Source organism: Scatophagus argus, chromosome 14 (genome assembly GCF_020382885.2).
Source record: "Scatophagus argus isolate fScaArg1 chromosome 14, fScaArg1.pri, whole genome shotgun sequence".
Taxonomy (NCBI): domain Eukaryota; kingdom Metazoa; phylum Chordata; class Actinopteri; family Scatophagidae; genus Scatophagus; species Scatophagus argus.
In genome coordinates this window covers 16,743,470-16,766,533 of record NC_058506.1, presented here as the reverse complement: position 1 = coordinate 16,766,533, position 23,064 = coordinate 16,743,470, and the positions used below count along the sequence as shown (strand labels likewise).

The following is a 23,064-nucleotide window of genomic DNA, read 5'->3' as shown; positions in this document are numbered from 1 at the left end:
CAAAGCGTAAAATAACGCATTCTGTTATTGTTGTAACAGTTGTAATTATGTAAGCATCCATGTAATCATATAAAGAGTTGAAATTAATCTTTTAATTTTTCAAAAATCATCACAATACAATACTGTATCACAGAAGTAGCACCTTTTGCTTTCATGCATCCCTTGAATAGTCTCTGGTAGAGATCGTCCAAAGGTCTCTGGTAAGAGTGTGGCCAAGGCACACGCAACAGCCAGAGTCCCCAGTATAACATAAGGAAGGTACTTAAAGTACACACCTGTAAGGGAGGAGTTCCCATTTTAAGATCAGTTTACTCACTCAGCTGGAACAGAAAAGGTGCTGTGCAGGTGCCCACTCTGGAAAATGTGGCACATGTCCCTGTGCTCCTGAGCACTGTTTGGTTAATTTCCCGCTCTGTAGCAGTAAATCTGAAAGAGGAAAAAAAAAATTAAATCACAACTCACAATAAAATGACCAAGTGAAATTTATTAGGTGAAATGATTTTTTCCACCCTTATGATGGTCAATATTCACACATAATCAATATATAATCAATAACATATAATATTGTGTGTAAAACGATAAGATCTTCTGAGACTTAATATAACAAGCAGAGAATCAGAGTTGAATAAAATATTATAAAATTAATTTCACTTCTTCCAGAACTGTATTTGACCCTCACTGAAAATTAAACTCAACACTCATCCACATTCAGTTCTCACAACTCACATTCAGTTCTTGAAATTCAAATTCAGTTATTAAAATGAGTTTTAGTTTACCAAGACAGCAGCCCGAGCAAATTCTAGAAAACAAAGCTTGAAAGTGTGCATTTCACATTTTCATTGAGATAAGTCCATTGTCGATCAGCAGAACAGAGGCTGCTGCTCACGGTGGACCAACACATCCTGAACTCCATCATATCATTGGGATATAATATATATACATACTTGTTTTATGCAAGGTTACAATGAAATGCTCCTTTAAGTTCTTAAGGAGTTTACAGTAAGGTTACAGAGTTCATCGATACCCATTGTTCATTGATTGAGTTCACGTGCACTGTACAAAATGTACTTTCTTAAAGGAAAATTCATCAAATCAATCAAATTCAAGTGTAAATGAGTAAAAATTCAGTTTCTGCTGATACACATTTTTGCCCATAGGTTTGCATGCTTTCATGTCTATCTCTTGATAGACTTTAGACTATAGTGAGGCCCATATAGGATCATTAAAACAGGTTTTTCTGGGTGTAATACTTCCTGCTTGCCAGCACTTGTAATACTTTCTATGACTTGCCATGGAAAGGTCCCTCCCTAACATGTTTCCTTAGACAGTGTTTCCTTGCTCAAACTTCAGTTTGCATTTTTACACAGAACAAAAACAGTGTATTTTGCCCCCCCACCTGCTGAAAGCACAAAGAAAAGGATGTTTTAATGGATACAAAACCCGGTTCAGTGTATATATGGATAGCATCATTATCTGACTAACTGGGAATGAGACTCAACAACTGGTTATCTTTCTCCAGAATGTGCTGGAACTACACCATTAAGAGAACATTTTTCATGTTCACAAAAGCAATACTGATAATAAAAAACAACTGCCTTAAAATAGTCAGTAATCAAAACAGTAGCTGAAACTGCACACAGTAAAGTGAGTCATTTTAACAAGTACAACCCACCACCAGAGAGCGGTGTAGAGCAGGTCAGGCAGACTAACAGCCAGAAGGAGCGATCTCTAGTCTCTTAAAAAGTAAGATAGGAGTGGTAGGATCTAGTAGCCAATGGCAAAACACAAACACACACCCAGCGATGAGAAGAGGACCTGCACATCACCAGTCACAGAAAAACACAGATTTCCTGTATTACGGAGACCAACAAAAAAAAATTGTAGCAAGAAAACAAACAAGACATCTGACATGTACACATGGAATTTTTATTGTTTAAAAATATGCTTAAATGCTATCTGTAGAACATATTTCTACCTGTCTGTGCTTATATCAGGTTTGAGAAATAAAGTAGTTAAGCGGAACTACATTAAAGATAAAAAGCAATGTCACTTTATCATTACAAAAATACAAATACAGTATTATTAGACCTGGTGCTTGGTCAACTAAAATGAAAACAAATCACAATTTAATCAATAAAATTTTTACTTCATCCAGTGAGAAGAATTCAACACATTCAAAACTTTTCAAAGCAAGAACGACCCGACAAGAACTAAAAGGAAGTCAAGTGTGGATGTGAACGGCTGCTTCCACTGTGCTTCTTATTCCTATGGTTCAATGTTTGAGCTCCACTGTGCAGAATGATGTGGGATTGATTTGACATGATGAGGCTGTTTTCACATTAATTGCTGCAAGTGTAAATAATCTTTGTGCTCACTGAAAATCTGATTTCTAAGAATTGAAGCCTTCAAACATGACGTGATTTCACAAAGAGTTTGAAATCAAATGCTGGTCCAACGTTAAGCATACACTAGCGTGATGGGAAAACTTGAAACTTCCAGCGCACACACAGTGAAATAGGAGACATTGTGTGTTCAGCAGTTAAACTTATGAAATGAATGTTTGCATATTCATATATTATAGAGTTTTTGATGAGTGAGACAGAATAAGCATTAAACGAGCGCAGTACATTTAAAGATACGCTGATCAAAATTCATGTTGGAATCAAGTCATGACAGTTCCACTTTAGTCAGAATCAAATTAGAAAGATATGAAAATAAGGGTTTAAAGTGTTTCCTCTGTGATAAAAACATGCCTTGGTTATTCCATGAGCAATTTTTTCTATATGTAAGCAATCTGACTGTCTTACGTTCCATAGTGTAGCAGTTTTTTAACAGTTTGACACACATTTATCTTCACTGGGATGATAAAACTGAGCCACTCTGGGCTGAGAATGAGAAAGGACCTTAGCTATCCATTATACAAGCTCTACCAGTAAGAGTTAATGTACACTGCACAGTAGCGCCTCCCTTTCTTTTCCTTCTTCCTTCTATTTCTCATCTTGATGTCTCTCTTTCCCTTTTTCTTTACCTATGCAACAGTAATGCGTGCTGTAAAAAGCGCAACCGTTTTGTTTTCGTCGTTTCACTCAAAGAAGTCCCTTGCGTTTTTGTTTCTTCTTTTCTTATCGGCTTCAGTTTAAGTTTGTACTGATTTTCTGAAGAAGAGGCACCATTTCATCAAAAACCAAAGGTATGCTGAAACAATAATATTTGTACAAAAGTAGTTTGTGCTTGATGCAGCACTGATTGCAAGGATTTTGTTCTACAATTTATTTGTGTTTTAGGTCATAGCTTTATTTATTAATGAACATAACTAATCTATTGCTCTTTGTTGCAGTGATCCGATTTACTGCTGTGGATTCTGTTGCTGCTGCTGCTTATGCACCAGTATCATTACCACAGACACCTGCTAGTCTTAATTTTACTTCTTTAAACCATTACCGACTCCCTTCAGGATCTTAACATGGAAACTCAGCCGCAAACACAACGAATTAAAACAGCAGTATCTGCTCTCTGCAAAATCCCGTTGCTCTTTGTGCTCCTTTACCTCTTTGTGTGCTCCCTTGATATTTTGAGCTCTGCGTTCCAACTAGCTGGAGGTAAGCAGTGTCACCACCACCATCCTTGATCAAACTTTCAACTTGTCAGTACTCCCAGTAACTCACATAGTTAGATACTTTAGAAAATATAGCAACATGTGTGGTGTTATAGACATGTAATTGTATGTTTTATTCATTATTATGGAGGCTAAGCTTGATTTTAAATGTCAAAACTGTCCACCTGTCTGTCTCTTTGTTGCTTTCCTCCAGGTAGGGTAGCAGGAGATATCTTCCAGGAAAATTCCATCCTGTCTAACCCAGTGGCAGGACTGGTGGTGGGAATACTGGTGACAGTGTTAGTGCAGAGCTCCTCTACTTCTACCTCCATCATCGTCAGCCTCGTCTCCTCTGGTTGTGAGTTAAAGTATTTAGCAACTTCACTGCAGACTACTGAGTGCAGACATGTCAATGCCAGCACTTGGATGAAGCATGGTCAACAGAATACCACAAACTAAAACCTCAACTAGCCAATCTAAATTTATATCTACAAACTTATTACAGTTATTTTTTTCTGCGCAGTGCTGGATGTTCAGTCAGCTGTTCCTATCATCATGGGCTCCAACATTGGAACATCAGTCACCAATACAATTGTTGCCCTAATGCAGGCTGGGGAGAGAGATGAGTTTGAAAGGTACAGCTGGGAGTGCAGGAGCCACGTGTAACTAAGTAAGTACGTATTTTAAAACCAAACATCTGAAACTCATTCCAGGGCCTTTGCTGGAGCTACAGTCCACGACTGCTTTAACTGGCTGTCCGTGTTGGTGCTTCTCCCTCTGGAGGCTGCGAGCGGGCTGTTAAGGCGAGCGTCACGGGCTGTGGTTGATACACTACAGCTCAGTACTGAAGAAGCTCCTGAACTTCTTAAAGTCCTCACCGAGCCACTGACTAAAGTTATTATTCAGGTACTGTGCCAGAGAAGACTGAGAGAAAGAGCTCTCTCACAAAAATGTAACCTATTAAATATTTTTAATGTAATTATTCTACATCAAATAATTACCTATTAGAAAGAGGCAATGGTGCTCTTGGGCACACCTCAACACTTTCAAAAAGCAGCAGGTAATAATAACACCCTTTCATTTAGTACGTAGTTACTGTGTAACCTCTCTGTAGACATAAACTGCAGTTCTATAATTCTGTAATAATGAAGTCAGAACACAATTCTCTCTGTGTAGCTGGATCGGTCAGTCATTACAGCCATCGCTATAGGAGACCAGAGTGTGAGGAACAAGAGCCTGGTGAAGAAATGGTGTCAAACCAAAACCATGGTACCGGTGCCGAAAAATGTGTCCGAAAAAATGTCAAGTTATGCCTGTTTCATCAAAATGAGCACAGTGTTTTACAAAACTGCATGAGACCAGGTTGGTTATACCCGTTTCTCACTGCTCACAGGACAATCAAACATCCTGGGGAACACACAACCTTTCAGAACACACACAGAAATGTATGTCATTTTGTCAGTTTTTGAGCATTTCTGTGATTTTAAGGCCTGAAGCTCCCTGTTATGGAACAACACCTCTCCTCTCATAAATTTTTTTCCTGACGGCTTGCTTCGCTGAATTTAACCTGTTCGTCAATCATCAACGTGCGCTGCAAATGAAGCACACTGATCACAAAGATTTTTGCCAGTAGTTCTTAGAAATCTTATGAATTAAATTTTGCTTCTCATACACACTCACGATGTCACCTCCCTGTCTCTCTGCCCAGGTAAGCATCTCTTTGTGGACTGTTCTCTGTCAGACTTAGCCATAGGTCTGATCCTCCTCGCTTGCTCCCTGTTGGTGCTCTGCAGCTGTCTGATACTGCTGGTCAAACTGCTCAACTCCCTGCTGAAAGGCCAGGTGGCCAGTGCTATTAATAAAATTGTTAATACAGGTAAATGCGTAGTAGAAGTAAGAAAACAAAAAAAAAGCCCTCATCATAAATGTCACAGCTTTTATTATTCTCTTGACCTGAAATTGATCTTAAATTGAATGTTAATGCCCTGTGTGTTCTGTCTTGTCCTGTGTTAGATTTCCCCTTCCCTTTTACCTGGCTGGCAGGTTATATGGCTCTGTTAGTGGGAGCAGGTATGACGTTTTTGGTTCAGAGTAGCTCTGTCTTCACTTCTGCCATCACTCCTCTCATAGGTAACACACACACACACACCATGTTTCAGCTTATTTTTTTTTTTACTAAAAAGCAGAGCTTTGCACTGATTTACAGTTCTGGTTTTCTGAAATGCTGCAGCTCTGAGGAAATTCTGCTAACATTGTCCTCTTTAACTGTCTACTACGACTAATTAACTGCCACAGTGTTTTTACAGTTACATGCAGCACTCTCCTGCCTGCTTGGTATAGCATTAACAGGACTGCAGCACATAACGGCATCTTTATATATGTGTTTGTAGCTGTTTGGTTAAAATTTGCCACATCTTTACCTCTTCAGCTATGAATCTTAACTAACTGTACTGTGCCATCAGCTGTAAAACGTTTTAAAACAGACTGGGATTCCTTGTAGAACCTTTATGTAAATTTTAAAATGTTTAGATTGACCCACACTTTAGTATGTTTTTGGTGTTTTCTGCTCTGTCACAACTGTTGGTTCCTTAAAGTCCAGTGAATGATAGCTCCTAATGATTACACTTTACAATTACACTTTTTTTCTAGCCCCCAAAGACAACCCCACTATCAAATGGATTACATTTTATAATTCATCTTTTTACCTTCAGTAGGTCTATTACTTGTTGATAATTGACTGGTGCAAATAATTAATAGTTGACCTTTTTTATGTTTAACTTGTGTCTTCTTTTGTTTCTTTCATTTTGTGTTTTGTATTATAAGATTAATTTAGCGCAGTCTAGATTTTGACCTGCTGTTAATCATACCATGAACCCTCAGGGATTGGTGTGATCAGTATTGAAAGGGCCTACCCTTTAACCCTGGGGTCAAACCTTGGAACCACGACAACAGCGACACTGGCAGCCCTGGCTAGTCCAGGAGACAAGCTAGCTGCTGCCACACAGGTATACACACACCTGCGCACAGTACAAACAGACTGTGCAGATGATTGGCTGAATTGGCTGATCAGATGATTCCCCCTTATTAGTCCAGACCATAAACACATTCGCAAGTTACATTGAGGGCAAACATGTCCTACAAAACACAGTGCACACCAGCAACCTCCAAAAGTTGCCTTATTAAACAGCCTCATACACCATGTTTGACTCACTTTTACGTACTTTTCTCCTTGACTCATTCTTTTGTTCCAGGTTGCTTTATGTCATTTTTTCTTTAACCTCTTTGGTATCCTGCTGTGGTATCCCATACCAGCCACCCGCTTACCCATACGTATGGCCTGTGGCCTTGGCAAATGCACTGCCAGGTACGATCAACAATATCTTCTGTTTTTACTCACGACAGGCAAAATGTTGAAGTAAGTAGCTGAAGCATCAAAGGAAATCAAAATACTCGTACACACACAGGTACCGCTGGTTTGCTGTTTTGTACCTTCTTGTCTGCTTCCTGCTATTCCCATCCCTCGTGTTTGCCCTCTCCATGGCTGGGTGGAAGGTGATGGCCGGGATTGGTGTACCAGTAATTATACTGATTATATCTGGAGCAACAGTGAACATTCTCCAGGTGCGTAGACCAGATTGTTTGCCACTTCAACTGCAGAACTGGGACTTTCTTCCTGTCTGGATGACCTCGCTGCAACCCCTTGATGACCTCATCACCAGGGTGACCTTGTTGTGCAGACAAGGAAGAGGTAAATATCTTAAGTGAGACTTTTCTGTGAAATTCTTTACTGATTGATTAATTTTTTAACAAACTAGTGACTGTGTGCAAAGATAGGCGACATGAGAGCTACAAAAAAGTGACATCATCTTGATTGCCCCCTGGTGGCTGGTTGTAGCATAGCTCATAAAAGAAAAATTCATTTTTCTGATAAGTTTGCTTTTAATTACTTATTTGATGCTGTTTGTATTGCTTGAGTCAAATGGGTACATAGTTGGAAACTTGATCTTGTGAATCCACCACCAGATCACTACTAATCAGACACATTCAGGATATTTTGGCTTCACCTTTTCACAGTGGGAGGAAGTGGAGACATGTCGATCATCTTTAAACATGTCAAATTATGAAACTGATTTACCTCTCCCTGGTTTGCTGTTCTATGTGTTCTGATCCTAGGTTGTAAGTCCAGGCGAAATGGACAAGAAACATCACTGGAGGGCATTACTGTCAACCCTGAGAGAAAAGGGACAGAAAAATGGCAGCAGAGTCAGGAAGGGCAAGAGATTGATAAACACTGCCAGAAGCAAACCGTACTGGACAAAGCAGAAAATTGTGATCTACATTGCAGTCAGGAAAGCAACAGAGACTACACAGCAACCAACATGACTTTAGAGAACAATATATTCAACTTGGCTACAGTGTGCAACCAGAGTAGTCAGCTGAGCAGCACTTACTTGTAGTGCTTTACAGGAGTATTTGAGTGTCTACATGAATTTAAAGATCTTAATTGACATCATCCCTGAAAAAGTGTGAATGCTGAAAAAGCACATACATGTAATTGTGAGGATATGTACTGTATATTTAAATGTCTGCTCTCACATCAGTAAGGTATGAATAGTTAATAAATAACATGTTGGTGTCTTGGCACCATACAGAAAGATAATTATTTATAGGTTAGCTTTAATTTTACACAATGTACACAAGATGACAGGATGACTTTGTTTTTTCCAGTGTAAGCTTTCTGTGTAGAGATTTGCACAGATAACTGCTTGAGGTTTGACATTGCTTTGAATGGTGCATTTTTTTTGTTATGATAAAGTATTTAAAATTTTAAATCTGTGTTGGAAAAAAGTGCAATAGCACTGGTGTGTTGTTATTGGCTCTGGTCATCTGTTCTTATAATAAATTAACAGGTTATCGAAAAGTGTCATGTCAGTTGACTTGAACACAAATGAGGGTGCTGCCTAAAATACAATCCAATTTATAGTGCTTTTTGTAAGCGCTGACCTTTACTGACTCATTTGGAAAGAGTCATGTTCGGCTGTGTTTACAGCAGAGAGGAGAGTCTCTTCTAGAGCCGTGAGTGTTTCAAACCTGGAGGGAAAAATTTGTGTGGTTTCTAAGTGTCAGGCTCACCCAAAACTGCAGCATGTGTTGCAATATGTGAGAATGTTTACAGACACAGATTTGTGGTAGTAATGTGTAGCATATAAAAGGCTTTTAATACATAGTTTATAAAAAACCAAAAAACTTACAGGTCTCCAAGCACGGATGTTGAAACCATTTGTTTTTTTTAAAAATCACTGTGAATATATATATAAAATTATCCCTCCATTAGCAGTTGTAGCAGTAGTTGTAGTTTCTGTGTCTACATCTTTAAGAACAAACCTTCTAAAGAGCCTACTTAGTTCAATCTGTAATGAGTCCAAATCTATGCAGTTCAGGAAGGAAAATCAACTATAGTTAAATGCCTGTTTGACAACTGTGAAAGATGAAACATTCACACCAGGAGGCTTTGTGAGCAGTGGTCACGCCTGAAACTTAAACGGAAACTAACACCTTGAGCTGAGTAAAGACCTTCACCAGCTGCATGTCTTTGTTATTCAGCTTACATTTCATGCAGATGTGGTGTATAGGGGGAACACTGGTGTGAGCAGTGGTTATTTGTACATCGCAATTATAACTGTTACAGCTTAGGACTGGTTACATTGCTCTCAGTGTACGTAAGGGCAAAGCACAGTCTGATTTAATTTCATATTAAATGTGCTGCCTGTGAGTAATTTCAGTGAAGCAGATGTTAACGAGCAATGTACAGAATATGTTATATAGAATATGTCAGAATATGTTTTGTTTTTTAATAAATAGTTGTGCTGTAGAATATGTTGTTACAGTACGTCATAAGAATAATGAAACAAAGTAAATAGTAAATGGTAAAGTACCTCAACTACAGACTTGTTTGAGAGGTTTACATAATTGTTCACAGGGAAACATGGGAAATTGTTATGTTTAAGAAGTCAGTTTAATCTGTGTCTCCAACTGTGTGGTATCTTGTCCTTAAACAGCCATCCATTATCATCATACTGTAGCTTTTTTCAAGGTTACGTGAAGGAAATGTGTGCTGACAACTTCAAAAGCCGAAACCCATCACACATTTTCACCAAGCTTCTTAGAGGTTGCACTTACAAAGGCCGCATCATTGCATACACCTGTACAATTTGATGCTGTTCAGTGCAACAGCTCTGGAATAAATTTTACCTCCACTGTAACTGTGTATAATGTTGAGACTGACTAAATTCAATTACATATTTATGTTATTGAAGTGGTCGTATTTAAATGTGTTGTTGTAGCGGATTGCCTTACACTGAGAGATGGTGCAAATGTTACTTACTTACATATGAGTGGGATAGAATAAGATTGCTTCTCAAGATAATGCAGCACAAAGAAAATAATGACCTTAGTGCTAAAATATAAAATTGAACAAACAACTTCAAGTCACTGGAAGATCGAGATTCAGGCCCATTCTCGCTGATACATACTTATTTTTACTGTTTTAAGAGTTTAAAAATTAAAATCTTTTGGTTGTAAATATTAATACTGGGTCCCTCTGTAGAGATGCACAGGAAAAAGCTTATGTCTACAATCAAAATTTGTTTTACAGAATAGCTGATAATACATGCTTGCCTCTTATGGTCATAATCTTGCAAAAATATGTTGTGAACTACATTTAGAAAGTGTTGGCATCCAAACTGCAACATCCCCGCACATGATAATATAGAAATATTAAAATTAAAAACCTCAGAAAATGTTTTTCCACTTTTTGCTACAACAAATGATAAAATGATAAAATAGCACATTATTTCAGTACTCTTTCTTTCAGCATTACCAGATGAAAGATGCAAAGTAAACTATCACAGCAGTGAATTGTAGCACACTGTCAACTGGCAACTTGTGGGTGACAGTGCAGCAACCGCTTCCTTGATTCTTACCAGACAACATAAAGACAAGAACACAAACTAGCCTTCTGTCAGTGCAAAATTCACAGTTTAGACTGAAACAGCCAGGAAGAAGATATTGCACCATTGTGAAGGCAGTGAGTGATATTTTTCAATTTTAATCTTGAGCTATAGTATTTTTGCATAATTTTTAGCGTGTAGAGGGTGGAAAATCATAATGAAAATAGATGCAAACTCCAAATATACTATTCATACTGTTCACACTTTTGGAAAAAATTTACTTCAAACTAAAAACTAGAGTATAATTCAGTAACGCTATAAGATATTTAAAATAAAAATGAATATAATAATGTTTGATTTATGTGTTGCAACAGAAAAACAATGATTTGCATCTACATGATCTTCACTGCTCTGGGAACAGCAGCATCGGCTAAAGGTACATCTGAGTGTATGTATGCACAATAATTCAGGAAAATATTCAAATGTTGAGAAATTTTAACAGAGACATTTTTGTATTTATTTAATTTAGAAATGTAGTTATAAGTAGATTTAATGTTTATTCTTTATACGGGAAAAAGTAGGACTTTGGCAGCAAAATGTTAAAATATAAAGAAATCACAAAAAATGTTTACAATTGTTAATAATATTATGGCGATTATGTTGTGTTTTTTAGGATCAACTGAATGCAATTTCTCTGAACTCACTGCAGCTCAGTGTTTTGGAGCAGAGGGACAGATGCTGACTTTTCATCTTCAACATAGCAACACATACCAAATCACTCTGAAAAAGGATCATAATTCTCCGATTGCAAGAGCAAAAAATCACACATGGACGTTGTATGGGGAACATGTGAATCAGTCTGAACTCTTCACCAATGGAACACTCAAATTAGGCAAAGCAATGAAGAGACACTCAGGAGATTACTTGTTGGAAGTATATGACTCTGATGGAGTTTGGGTGAAAAATGTCATAAAGCACCTAGAAATACAAGGTAAGTAAAAAAAAAGTACAAAAATTTTGATTCTTCTGGAACAAAAATGTTTTGAATCAATTGTGGGTTAAAAACTATTGTATACGTAAAACAGGGAGAGGCCATTTTATATTCATTTACGGGAAAGAAAAATGGAAAATTGGAAAATAAATCAAACCGAAATTTAAATCAAATATCAGAATATTTTTGACTAAATACGTTTGTATCCGTATTGCGACCATATTGTAGGGATGACTATTGGTGTTTCCACAAAATATCGACATTTATTGAATTTGAGCGCAAGGAGAATCAGGAGCCATCAGTACAGACTGCTGCGTGTGATGCCACCCAGTACTGCCTGAGAAACCCTGACACTAGTTCTTTATACAACTTGAAGAATGCTCAAGATCGTTTCAACCATTCTTGGCAAAAGTCCAAAATAGACGATAAGGAAGGCACTGAGCATATACTTCACAGTGAAACAGCCAAAACAGAACAGTGTAACGCACAGAGTCAAGACTCACACAGTGAGCATCCAATTATCTGCCACTATCAAGGCCTTGCTATCTGTTGGCTCCCCAGCTACCTCTGGGAGAGACGCCTGTGTGTCTGTCACTGACATTTTAGAACAACGGCGATGACCAAGGTCAACCCCTAACGTAAAGGGAGAACGAGAGAGAAGTAAAAGAATTCCCTTACAGTAGGAATTGGTCAAATGACTTCACAATTAACAATTTAGCTGTGGATTTTACTTTGTCCTCCAGCTCCAGTGTCAAAGCCTGCTGTGTCTCAGACGTGTCTGTCACCAGAACAGATGATCATCAGCTGCTCCTCTGAGGGAGATGAAGTAGAGTTCACTTTGACCTTGGATGGTCTCTTACTGGTGCAGACCAGAAACCACAGCCAGTCCCAGACAAACTGGACAGCAAACATGAAGCCACTGGCTGGGAGTGCAGCTGAACACAAAGCCAGCAGTTCAAATGTTACCATCAGCTTACATGGCCAAGTGACAGGAAGCTTGAAGTGTCATGTTGGGAACAAAGTCAGCAGAGACGAAACAGTCATTCACCTGACAAGCTGTGAAGGTAGTGCAAATCAAGGAATTTTATTTTTATTTACCGATTTACTTATTTCTTTCATTAGTTAATGTAATATTGTCACTGCAACTGCAAAATTTTGGAATCGATTTCTTAAATGAAACAAACTTTCCAGGATTTGCTTATTATTGTTTTTCTTTCCAAGGTTCCATTTCTCACTTGTCTCTCTTGGCTGTGGCTGTGATCGTGAGTGTTGTCACTCTGCTTCTGCATGCGGCTTTGTTTCTTTGCATCAAACATTTAAATAATAAAACAAGACCAACGACTGCCAGTGAAGGTAAGATAAATATGTTCCTGCCTCCCTTTAGAGAACTGAAAGCATTTTTCTGCATCTAAGGTAGCTGTTGCACGACATTCAATTTAGTGCCCCACGAAAATTGGATGTTTTGGATGTTTTCCCCTTTTATTACTTTAATAATATAATTTGGATTTTTTTTTCAAATGAAATATTTTGACAAGACCCAAAAGTTACATTTCAGATGTCTGTGTTTAGCTCTTTCAGACAACCCTGAAGATAAAATCATCTACTCAGACGTGAGGGTGAAGAAGAAAACCAAACCAACCCAACTCGACCCAAACTTAACAGTTTGCTTTTATCATTAGATATTTGACTATTGAACATATCGACTGTACGTTTGTACATCATCAGCAGACAGCAGCAGCACTTCCTTCAGTAACAATGCCTTTTGTGTTTTTATTTTTCAGTGGCCTATGTAGCTACATAGCCTGTCCTCCAGAGTCTAATTTTAAGCTTGCTGAAGAGCCTTTATGTAACCATGCAGACTTAAAAAAAATCTATTTCACACATTAAGTTTTGTGTGCGTGTTGTATTGAGATAAATGCTACCCTACCCATATATCACTTTACATTTTTCACAGTGAACTCAATGCCGAAAACTGTGACATTATTTTTTTAAAGCACCCATGCATTTGTTTGTCATGCTGTATGTAGATTTTACAATATTATATAATTATCATTCAATTCGCACAATACAGAAGCCCACAGTAGGAATTATGGTCATACAAATAAAAATGCATCAACAGTTTAATCAGTTGTTAAAAATATTAAATGTTTATATACAATTGTAAATATTAAACAGAGGACTTCAATAAACATTTGGGCTGACATGTTCTGTAATCTGCTATAACCTTTGACTTAACAGACTCAATTTTCCACTGACTGTTCAGTTGTTCCATCTTTTGTTGTAATCAAAGTCCAAGTCAAGCATCAATTCAAAAAGGTGTCGACTATCATAATTCTGCAGTCTGAGAGAGCGAAGTTCAGACTGCTTTGTGTTACCTCGGTTTGAAATTAGTCAGAGATTTAACAATAGAAAAGTGTAGCTCATGGATGACTTTTCGTAATCTCTCGTATTGACTTACTGCACTTACTGTAGATGAAAGTAATGTAGTGATCATTATTGACCACAAGATGGAGTCAAAAGCCATCACAAGAAACAAGATAATGGTGAAGAAAGGAACTCGCTATAATCTTTTGTCTTTGGTAACTTCTTGGTTGATGCAAAGCATTGCATCTTACTCTATCTATCTATCTATCTATCTATCTTCCCAATACTTTTGTCTACACAGTATTTATTTAAACAGCTGCTTCAACCTCAACACCAGGGTGACCCTTGTTGTGCAGGCAGGAAGAGGTAAACATCTGAAGTGAGACTTTTCTGTTCAATTCTTTACTGACTGAATGATCAAGTTTTTGTTCTATCTCATGTTATACTCTGTTACCAATTAGTGACTGTGTATAAAGGGACACGAGTGCTCCAAAAAAGTGAAGTGATAGCATCTTGATTGCCCCCTGGTGGCTGGCTGTAGTAAAGGTCACAAACCAAATCCAAATCTTCAAGTCATATATATTATTCCCCACTGGTGGTTTCTGTCACTTTAGGTAGATCTTAGGACATTGATGTATGTTCAAGTGTTCATTTGTCTCATAGAATTGGCTTTAATTTGTTACTTGATACTATAAAAAGTGGGTGAAACATCAGCAGCTGAGTGCTGCTCATTCTTGGGTCAGATAGGTGTATGGAACTCCACCCATCGCTCCACCACCTGTCAGGTGTGAAATGGAGAATCCAAGACACTCATTTAGTTTGAAACTGAATGAAATAACGTCATGCATTTAAAGAGCCCAATCTGTGTCAATCTTCAATCTGTATCTCTCAGACAAAGCAGTGCTATGTGCACAGGAGCAGCCAAAGTCAGTTCCCTCAAAATCTATGCACTTCATGAAGGAACATTAACTGTAGTTAAATGCCTGTTTGACAACCGTTAAAGATGAAACATTCACACCAGGAGGCTTTGTGAGCAATGGTCACATCTGAACCTTAAATGGAAACTATCACCTTGAGCTGAGTAAAGACCTCCACCAGGTGCATGTCTTTGTTATTCAGCTTACATTTCATGCAGATGTGGTGTATAGAGGAAACACTGGTGTGAGCAGTGGTTATTTTTAAACCGCACTTAAAACTGTTGTAGCTTAGCTGTGGTTACATTGGTCTCAATGTATGTAAGGACAAAGTAGTCTCACACACAGTTTAATTTCACGTTATATGTGTCACCTGTGAGAAAGTTCAGTGAAGCAGACGTTAGCGAGATACGGGAAAAATATGGTTTTATATTTTAATAAATAATTTTGCGGTTCGAATATGTTGTCACAGTACACATGTCCCTTGCAGGAACACCCCTCTTCTCTTAGCAGGTCTAACATGCTCTTAGAACACTGAGAATAAAAAAAAAAAACTTGTTTGAGAGGTTTACATAATTGTTCACAGGGAATCACAGGGAATTGTAATGTTTAAGAAGACACTATAGTCTATGTCTAAAACTATGTGATACCCTGTGCTTAAACAGTCGTCCATTATCATCACATTGTGGTCGTTTTCAAGGTTACATAAACAAAATATATCTCATAGTTTCATCGATATACTAAGATGCAGTTCAATACAACAGCTCTGCAATAGATTTTTACCTGAGTTTAACTGAGTTTATGTTTATGTTGAGACTGTAGTTGAGACTGAGTCAATTCAGTCTTATAATTCTGTTTATTAATGGGGTGGTGGTTCAATGTGTTGTTTTACTGAACTACTTTGTACTGACATGACTGTTCATGTCAGAATCATGGTTGTTTATTTAATTTATGTCACCATCTGAACAGCTGACAGCATGGACTGATTTGACAAGTCTCAAAAGCTACATTTCAAGTGTTTGTTTTTACTTCTTTCAGGAAACCCTGAAAATGAATTGTCTACTCAGATGTGAAAGAATGACGAAAACAAGACCAAACATACATACATAATGATTTAACTGTTATCACTGCATATTTGTCAACATACCTACTGGACATTTCTACTTTATTTCAGAGCTGCCAGTTAAAAGATTAAATTTGTTGTTCATGCACTGATGCACTTCCTTCTGTAACAGTCTTTTGTGTTTTTAAGTTCAGTGACCTTTGTAGCTCCACAGCCTGCCCTAACCTACACCCTAATTTTAAGATTGCTGAAGACTCCTTATGTAAGCCTGGAGATAAAACTATTTCACACAAAGACATTGTTAAAGAATTATTTTTTCTGTTTTCAGTTCTGTTTCTGTGTTATACCAACAGAAACCTTCAAACCAAGGTTAAATATTAAAGTGCTAATGAAAAACAACATTGTAGTCTGGGACAGAGAGGTTAAGGTTAAGTTTTGCTTTGCTTTGTAATTGCTCAGAGACCTAACAATTTAAAAGTGGAGCTCATGGGTGACATTTGGAAAATCTGCAGTCTCTCGCTTTGACTGTTGTGGCTATTGACGTTTGAGATGTCAATAATGTAGTGATTATTACTGACCACAAGATGGAGTCAAATGCCTTCACAAATAACACAATAATGGTGAAGAAAGGAACTCACTGTAATCTTTTTTTGTCCCTGGCAACCTCTTGTTCATTTTGTGTGGCTGGTGACTTCCAATCCCTAAAAGCTGTTCTCCTGTCTTTAACCATGAACACAGTCCTGCCCTAAACCTTAATCAAGCATTTTGCCATTACAGCCATTTTGTTTTTTCATTAGAACATCTTGGCACGTTCAGGGCACCTGGTGGCAAACCCAACTCTGACAATTCATTTATATTTATTTAAACAGCTGCTTCAACATTTTGCAGGATTTCCTGCATCACTTTGTTGGTCAACTTCTCTTATCATGTCAGAAATCAATGACAGGTCACCATATCATCTTGTTATCACTCTAATAAACAACTCACCATGTCTGCACTGTTCATTCAGCTTCATGGAGCAAAGTGTCGGTCACTCTTTGGCTGAGGGAGTAACTGAGTAAGAGAGGGAGAGAATGAGGGAGGTTTAACAGAGTGCAGAGGGTGAGGACTTAACTTTGTGCAAATATTCAGTGTCACTTTAGTATTGTTTTAGTATTTAGTATATGTTTTAGCATTTGTTTAGTATCTTATTAAAATTGCACACAGTATACACTAGGTGGGCAGCCTTTTTGCACAGTCCACGAACTTTAGCATGTTCTCGAAAGTTTGTCAATAATGTTTTCAAATTCTTGCATGAAATGAACCATTTAAAGAAACCTGTAGACCGAGACTGACCTCCAATCATCTTTCTCTTTCTCTAAAATGTTTGCTGCCATATCTGCTCTTGTGTGCTTCCAAATGGGGATTCCCTCTGTATACTACAATCTCCAGTCAACCATATGTCGTTCCATGAGTACCACACTACAACATATGCCAACTCTCACCCACAGCATTCGAAACTACCTTTACACTGAGGTCATATGGAATAACACTTATGACTTTCCCCACTTTCTGTCCCTGCCACCCTGCCTCTCTCCCCTCTGTGTTTTTATGGGGTGACTGTAGGAGAAAGAAGCAGGGCTTCCCCCCTCTGCCTGGCGGCCCTGCTTTGAGAACATGTGGCCTGGGAATAATTGGGTTACAACTGCAGCAGTCCAATGAGTTGGCCTTGATTTGGAGAATGACTCCATTTACTTTTGTCTGACTGCCTGCTGCTTCCACAGCTGGAGCTTTTATCCTCCGTTCAGGCTGTGGATTTTACTGTATAGATTTGGCAGTTAGCCAGATGAGAGAGTGGAACACAATCTGATCATTAATGTACTAACCCACATGCAGTGGGTAAGACAAGAAAATATTATGGTCGACTTTCATATTGTAGGATATCCCTCAAACTAAGAATTAATTTTAAGATAAAATACTGGATTTTTTTTTTTTTAAAAAAAATATTCATTCCTTAAAAGACACAAGAAAGAGACTTAAATTGTGTTCACTTATGCAGCTATTGGGGACAACAGACACATAAAGTAGAATACTTTGACAAGTAAGATGGCACTGATAAGTCCCTCAGTCTTGTAAGAGTGACACTGTAATTAGAAGATTTTGCAGTTATAGTAATAAGTCGTACTCTAAATTACGTACACTGTGGTTTAACTTTTGAAAACTTTATACACAAATGGGCCGAATGACCTCTTCTTCGTTTCTGAGCTGTAGCACGGCAGTAAACTCATTTTTTGAGCCGTTAGTAGCGGTTTTTTTTTCTTCATTTCATTGTGAGACAAAATGTCTTCTTTAATAAACAATGTGCCTGAAAGAGAAACGCACAGGTGTATCCAATAACGTTCATGGCAGTTAGTTAGCCATGTCAGTGAAACCGACACAATGCAAGGACCATAACTTACATTCATTTATGTAATTAATCACACCTGCGCTTTTCATGCTGTGATAAAATGAGTTACAAAAGTACAACATTACCCTTAAAACCGAGTGGTTTTAGTAGATTTAAAAAGTACAGGTTGTACATTTAATCATTCTCAAAACATTAATGTAGTACGCTATTAGCCAGTATGCTAGTGAAACACAACTGACTTTCACGGTCAGCTACTTCAACATGCCTTACCGGGGAATTGGTGAGAGAGCTGTCAGTACCCGATCTGCCCGATCCGTTCTGCACTTGCGCGAAAGTGGTCCTGCCAGTCAAAGACGGTTACCGCAAATGTGCCTGTACAGAATTACCCGGCCAGGAATCACTGATCATGAAACAGTCCTACTTAAACTCAACCTTTCTAATCAAAATAAGAAAACGTTTATAAGTCATTGCGAGTGTATCCGTTTACAATTATGTCATAGGAAATTTAATGAAGTTATCATAAACCTTATCAGTTTTGCAGTAAAAGTAAACAGCAGCTGTAAGTTAATTATTTTAAGCCCATAATAGTGCCTAGATTACAGAGGGAGCAATGCTCACAATCAACATCTTTTCAGGCTTCTGTTGAAACAACAGTGGATGCACTTGTTGGCCTTCAGGGCTATTAATGCAAAAGATGATTCTTCTCAGGGTCATCTCTGTTGATTTGTTTTCATGGCAACAATCACTCCCTGTCGATTGGCCCGTCACACATCAATGACATCAGAGGTCAAGGTGCAGTAATTGGTCACCAAATACCATCGGATTCTTTCAACAATGTGGAGGTTTATCATGAGCCAAGATTGTGGCGAAACGTTTTCCAGCACCGTCCATCTGCCTAATCGGAAACCTCTCCCCCATCAAAACAGGCCAGAGCTCTCCCATCCCTCCGCTTGAAACACAGTAGCTCTTCCTTTCTTCTCAGCTGGAAATGAGATAAAGGAGGGTCAAGGTCTGTGAGCATTGTAATTAATGTTATTCAAGTTTGGAATGAGCAGTAGCCTGTTGGGCTTCAGTCAAACTCTCAGGGTCACTCAGACAATGAAGGCTGTTATCACCAAACAAAGGCTCGTTGATCAGTGAAGTAGGTGAACACCCTAACACACCCATCTAAGAGGCACTTAGAGAGGGAAATGCCTGTAAGTATTTAATTTAAGAAAAAAACAATGATAAAACCAGCTTTTGAGTTACCAGTTCCATTGGATGAAATGACCGGAAATTAATCCACAAATTAAATGTTAATTTGGCTTGTCAAAAATACAGTGTGAGGTGTAATTTCCTTTTTGAATGTTTTGAAAACCAGCCTCAAAGCTTTGCCACCCATTATAACTTTTCATGGTCACTACCCAGACTGAATTGTGAATGAATAAAATGGTCAAGTAAGCATTCGTGTCAGTACAGAACACAATAGGTCCAGTGTAGTCTCTGTCCAGAAGGGGAACCACTGTGATGCATAAAGAGAACCTGCCGGAAAGAATTGTGTCATTCGGATTTTAGATTACTGCGCCAGTGAATTAATTCACATCCCAAATGGTCTGGTGGTGCATGAGAGGAATGAAGACATTATGTAGCTCAGCAGGCCAAATTGGATAGTCATTTAGACAAGCCCACACAGGTTGGAAAGGGCATGCATGGACATAAACATGTATGCACAAACACATGCCCACTTGACGTGTCCATGTAAGTAAATAGATGAACGTGCGTAGCGAAAGGCATGCCCTCTTTCATGCAGCCATTCTCACCCACGCTCACACACGCACAAACCTCTTTTAAGCCCCTGCCCATGGAAACCATGGAAATGCCAAGCAAACAAGTGGTCTCATTTGGCAGGCAGGCAGGCAGCTCTCTGGCTTTTGTCTATGGAAACTACTGTACCAAGCTGCTGTGTCAGATGTATGATGGAACACCATACAGGTCTGAGTCAACCATTAAGCTACAATAAAGGTGGTGAAGTAGGTGATAGTTGAAAAGGAGAGGACTAATACCTCACAGATTAGGGCATAAGATAAAATAAAGGGTTATAAATTGTTATTTATGTTACATAGGAATGACTGGGCTTAGCAAAATTTCTGTTTGCACCCACTGCATTGCATCCAGCAATGAAAATGTCAAAGATGTTTTCTGTGGCATTGGATGTCTGTACGTGTGAGTCATGTGTTAGAGAACGGAGATTTGCTGGAAACTGTCTTCTCCACTTCTCAGATTTGTTCTGCTTGCTTTAATGGGTAGCACTATATTCCAAGTAATGGACTAATTTAAGAGATCCCATGCATATTGTCTCCACGCTGGTATTGTAAAATGCTGTATTTGATCAGTAAAATCACCTTTTGAAGTGAGTATGATTTGAGGGAAGAAGATAGGAACTCACTAAGACTTTCTGTTCTTCTGCAGGGCATCAATCAGCAGCAGAGTCAGTGCATCTGGGCCACAGATCCTAATCCTATTCATCTATAGTTATTGCCAGGGATCTGGCAAGCTCACTGAAATTGAAAGTTCACACCAGCATGATGTGGATACTGTAAATATGTGACAACATTATCTAAATTGTCCAAAAAGTGCGTCCAGCTTGTACAGATGAAACTAAGGACTGGTTAATGATCAGCTAAACACTTTGACTTGTCACAGCAGAAAAAACACAGGTGGATTAAATAACAGTAATGATGACTCGGTTGCATTAGGTGTCCCAGTAACACTGACACTGAACCAGGAGCATAGTAGCAGGCCCTCCTCTTAGTAGAATGGAACAATCCTTAATTCACCTGCAATGACATGTCAAAATACCTGCTCTGCAACCAGTCCATTGCGGACCTTACATCTTATAATGCTCTTTTTATTTGTGTTTGACAACAAACTTTTACAGTCTCTGCCCCTCTGGGGTTTGTTTTATGTCTCAATTTTTTGCAAGGTATTTTGCATAAAGATAAAGCACTTCCATCCACTACTTATTCCATTACATGTGACTCCTTGTCCCAGAATGCCAAAGCTGTTATACTGCCTCTTTATCTGATCCTACTTCTTAGCCAAGTTTTGACATGACTCAGAGTTTGACATCTGAAGTCATTTCTCATCATTACGATGAGAAATGGCTTCAGATGTGAAGCCTGATTTCAAAGTTGAGCCCATCGGTACCTTTGAGCTATTTCGCCAGAGAAACTAGAGACAACAGTAAAATTGTATTTGAAGTGCTATGCTCCCTTCAAGGTATTATTCTTGGTGAGGTGGAGTGGCCTCTGAAATAACATTTATATGAGGTAACATTAAACCTCTTCCCCGAAACTAATCAATAATAATGAAATTCTGTTGGCTGGGTGGCTGACAGCTCCTCAGGGCAGAGCCAATTATAGCAACTTAATGATAAAACTCGTGAGTTTTACCATTTCACCCAGAAAACCTGCGGACATTTACCCAAAGGTAGCATACATAGGTCAAAACACAGTTTCAAATAGCTCCTTGTATTTGTTTTAGATTATAATATCATGAGAAAGCACTTCAGAGTTAATTTGATACACTTCTTCATGTTTGACAAGCTTTGTGACACAATCTGGGCTTTCATGGTACAGTGCACCTCACCTACTTTTTACTCCAAGTAGGTTAATGGAGTTTTCCAGCTGCAGATCTCAGTTTAATGTGTTGAATTGGAAGAGGAACATGAAATCTTCACTCTTGAGTGCACATGAATCAGCTTTTAAGCTCCAAGTTCAAGTCATGAGTCTAAACATGGAGATGAGCTCATGTTTGCTGGTGACACGGTGGAGCTGTGTGGTTTCATCCAGGCGATCTGCAGAAAACCCCCACACATCTTTGGATGGATTGAACATTATGTCATATTAACACAACTATAATTACACAATCCCTGTCATTTGCACAGGGGTGGATTGCTGCAAGTTAATGTGTGTGAGCGGATCGTTTTGGTGTTCTCAGGATACTTATTTTTATGAACTGTTCATATTGCGGTCTGTGACTTTTTGTCATATTTTATAGATTTATTTTGCACAGCTTCCTGCCCCTGGCGTAAGTCCATTCTGTTAAACGCGAGACAAAGTGGAGATTATGATCAGCAAAACATGGGGACATTTCTATCTGTACTCTGATCCTAATTTTTTTAAAGATTTCCTCCACACGAGGCAGACATAAAAAATCTGTAATGTTAGTCTGACATGGTTTTTACGGAATGTATAATTATCACATTAAAATCTTTTTATAATTATTGGAAAAGCGGCTTTCAGGCTATTTGTGATGTTAGAAATCATCCTTGAAAGCTCGCCTCTTAAAACCTGCACACCTTCTACAAGCTCAAAAATTCAGCTGTAAGATGAAAAAACACATTTTTTAACAGGAGGCGAACTTTAAAACAAGCAACAGCTATTTTTTTTATGAACACAACAACGACTTACATTATTTTTAACGTGACATAGCCAACTTGTTAAGAACCATTTGTTTATTCTCAGAGCCAGTATTATGATTCATTTGAAGTCATGCTTTTGGCCACCTGGTGAGTGTAAGTCCAATATTCATTCTGGCTATTCTGGCTTTGCTTTTGGTCTCTACCTGAGTAACTCCTGAGGGAAATATCTGTCTATCGGTCTTTAGCAGCTAAATGCTCCACTGTGGGGTGGCTGGTACTCAGGAGGCAGAGCACTCATCCACTAACTGGAAGGTTGGTGGATTGATTCTCAACTCCTGCTGCCTACATGTCAAATGTCCTTGGCCAACATGCTGAAATAAAGCCAAAGTACTGATATGA

General features: G+C 38.4%; 2 protein-coding genes and 1 long non-coding RNA gene across 5 annotated transcripts; 2 read left to right on the top strand and 1 right to left on the bottom strand.

Moving 5' to 3' along the window:
* Window positions 1-72: 72 nt before the first annotated feature.
* Window positions 73-18,984, bottom strand: LOC124070507. 2 transcript variants are annotated; one of them, XR_006845198.1, is made up of 6 exons: window positions 18,882-18,984; window positions 18,534-18,635; window positions 16,865-16,930; window positions 7,731-7,825; window positions 7,085-7,320; window positions 73-426 (listed from the first exon to the last, which is right to left on the bottom strand). It is a non-coding gene; the product is annotated as an uncharacterized LOC124070507 (long non-coding RNA). The 2 variants fall into 2 exon arrangements; XR_006845197.1 differs by lacking the exon at window positions 18,882-18,984 and having other exon boundaries at window positions 18,534-18,683.
* Window positions 2,978-9,369, top strand: LOC124070506 (sodium-dependent phosphate transport protein 2A-like). Its single transcript, XM_046410463.1, has 13 exons — window positions 2,978-3,190; window positions 3,338-3,599; window positions 3,810-3,953; window positions 4,119-4,230; window positions 4,309-4,501; window positions 4,772-4,864; window positions 4,989-5,040; window positions 5,304-5,471; window positions 5,609-5,725; window positions 6,476-6,600; window positions 6,847-6,959; window positions 7,060-7,343; window positions 7,769-9,369. The coding sequence occupies exons 2-13, from the start codon at window positions 3,464-3,466 to the stop codon at window positions 8,050-8,052; spliced, it is 1,821 nt and encodes a 606-aa protein (XP_046266419.1). The 5' UTR covers window positions 2,978-3,190; window positions 3,338-3,463; the 3' UTR covers window positions 8,053-9,369.
* LOC124070504 (T-cell surface antigen CD2-like) lies at window positions 9,456-16,283 on the top strand. Of its 2 annotated transcripts, none has more exons than XR_006845196.1 (6): window positions 9,456-10,682; window positions 10,920-10,993; window positions 11,219-11,536; window positions 12,280-12,600; window positions 12,758-12,889; window positions 13,106-16,283. XR_006845196.1 is itself a non-coding variant. In XM_046410462.1 (6 exons), exons 2-6 carry the CDS (start codon window positions 10,927-10,929, stop codon window positions 13,213-13,215), a joined length of 936 nt encoding a protein of 311 aa, XP_046266418.1. In that variant the 5' UTR covers window positions 9,458-10,682; window positions 10,920-10,926; the 3' UTR covers window positions 13,216-16,283. The 2 variants fall into 2 exon arrangements, 1 of the variants encoding a protein (XP_046266418.1); XM_046410462.1 differs by having other exon boundaries at window positions 9,458-10,682; window positions 10,920-10,981.
* Window positions 18,985-23,064: the final 4,080 nt, after the last annotated feature.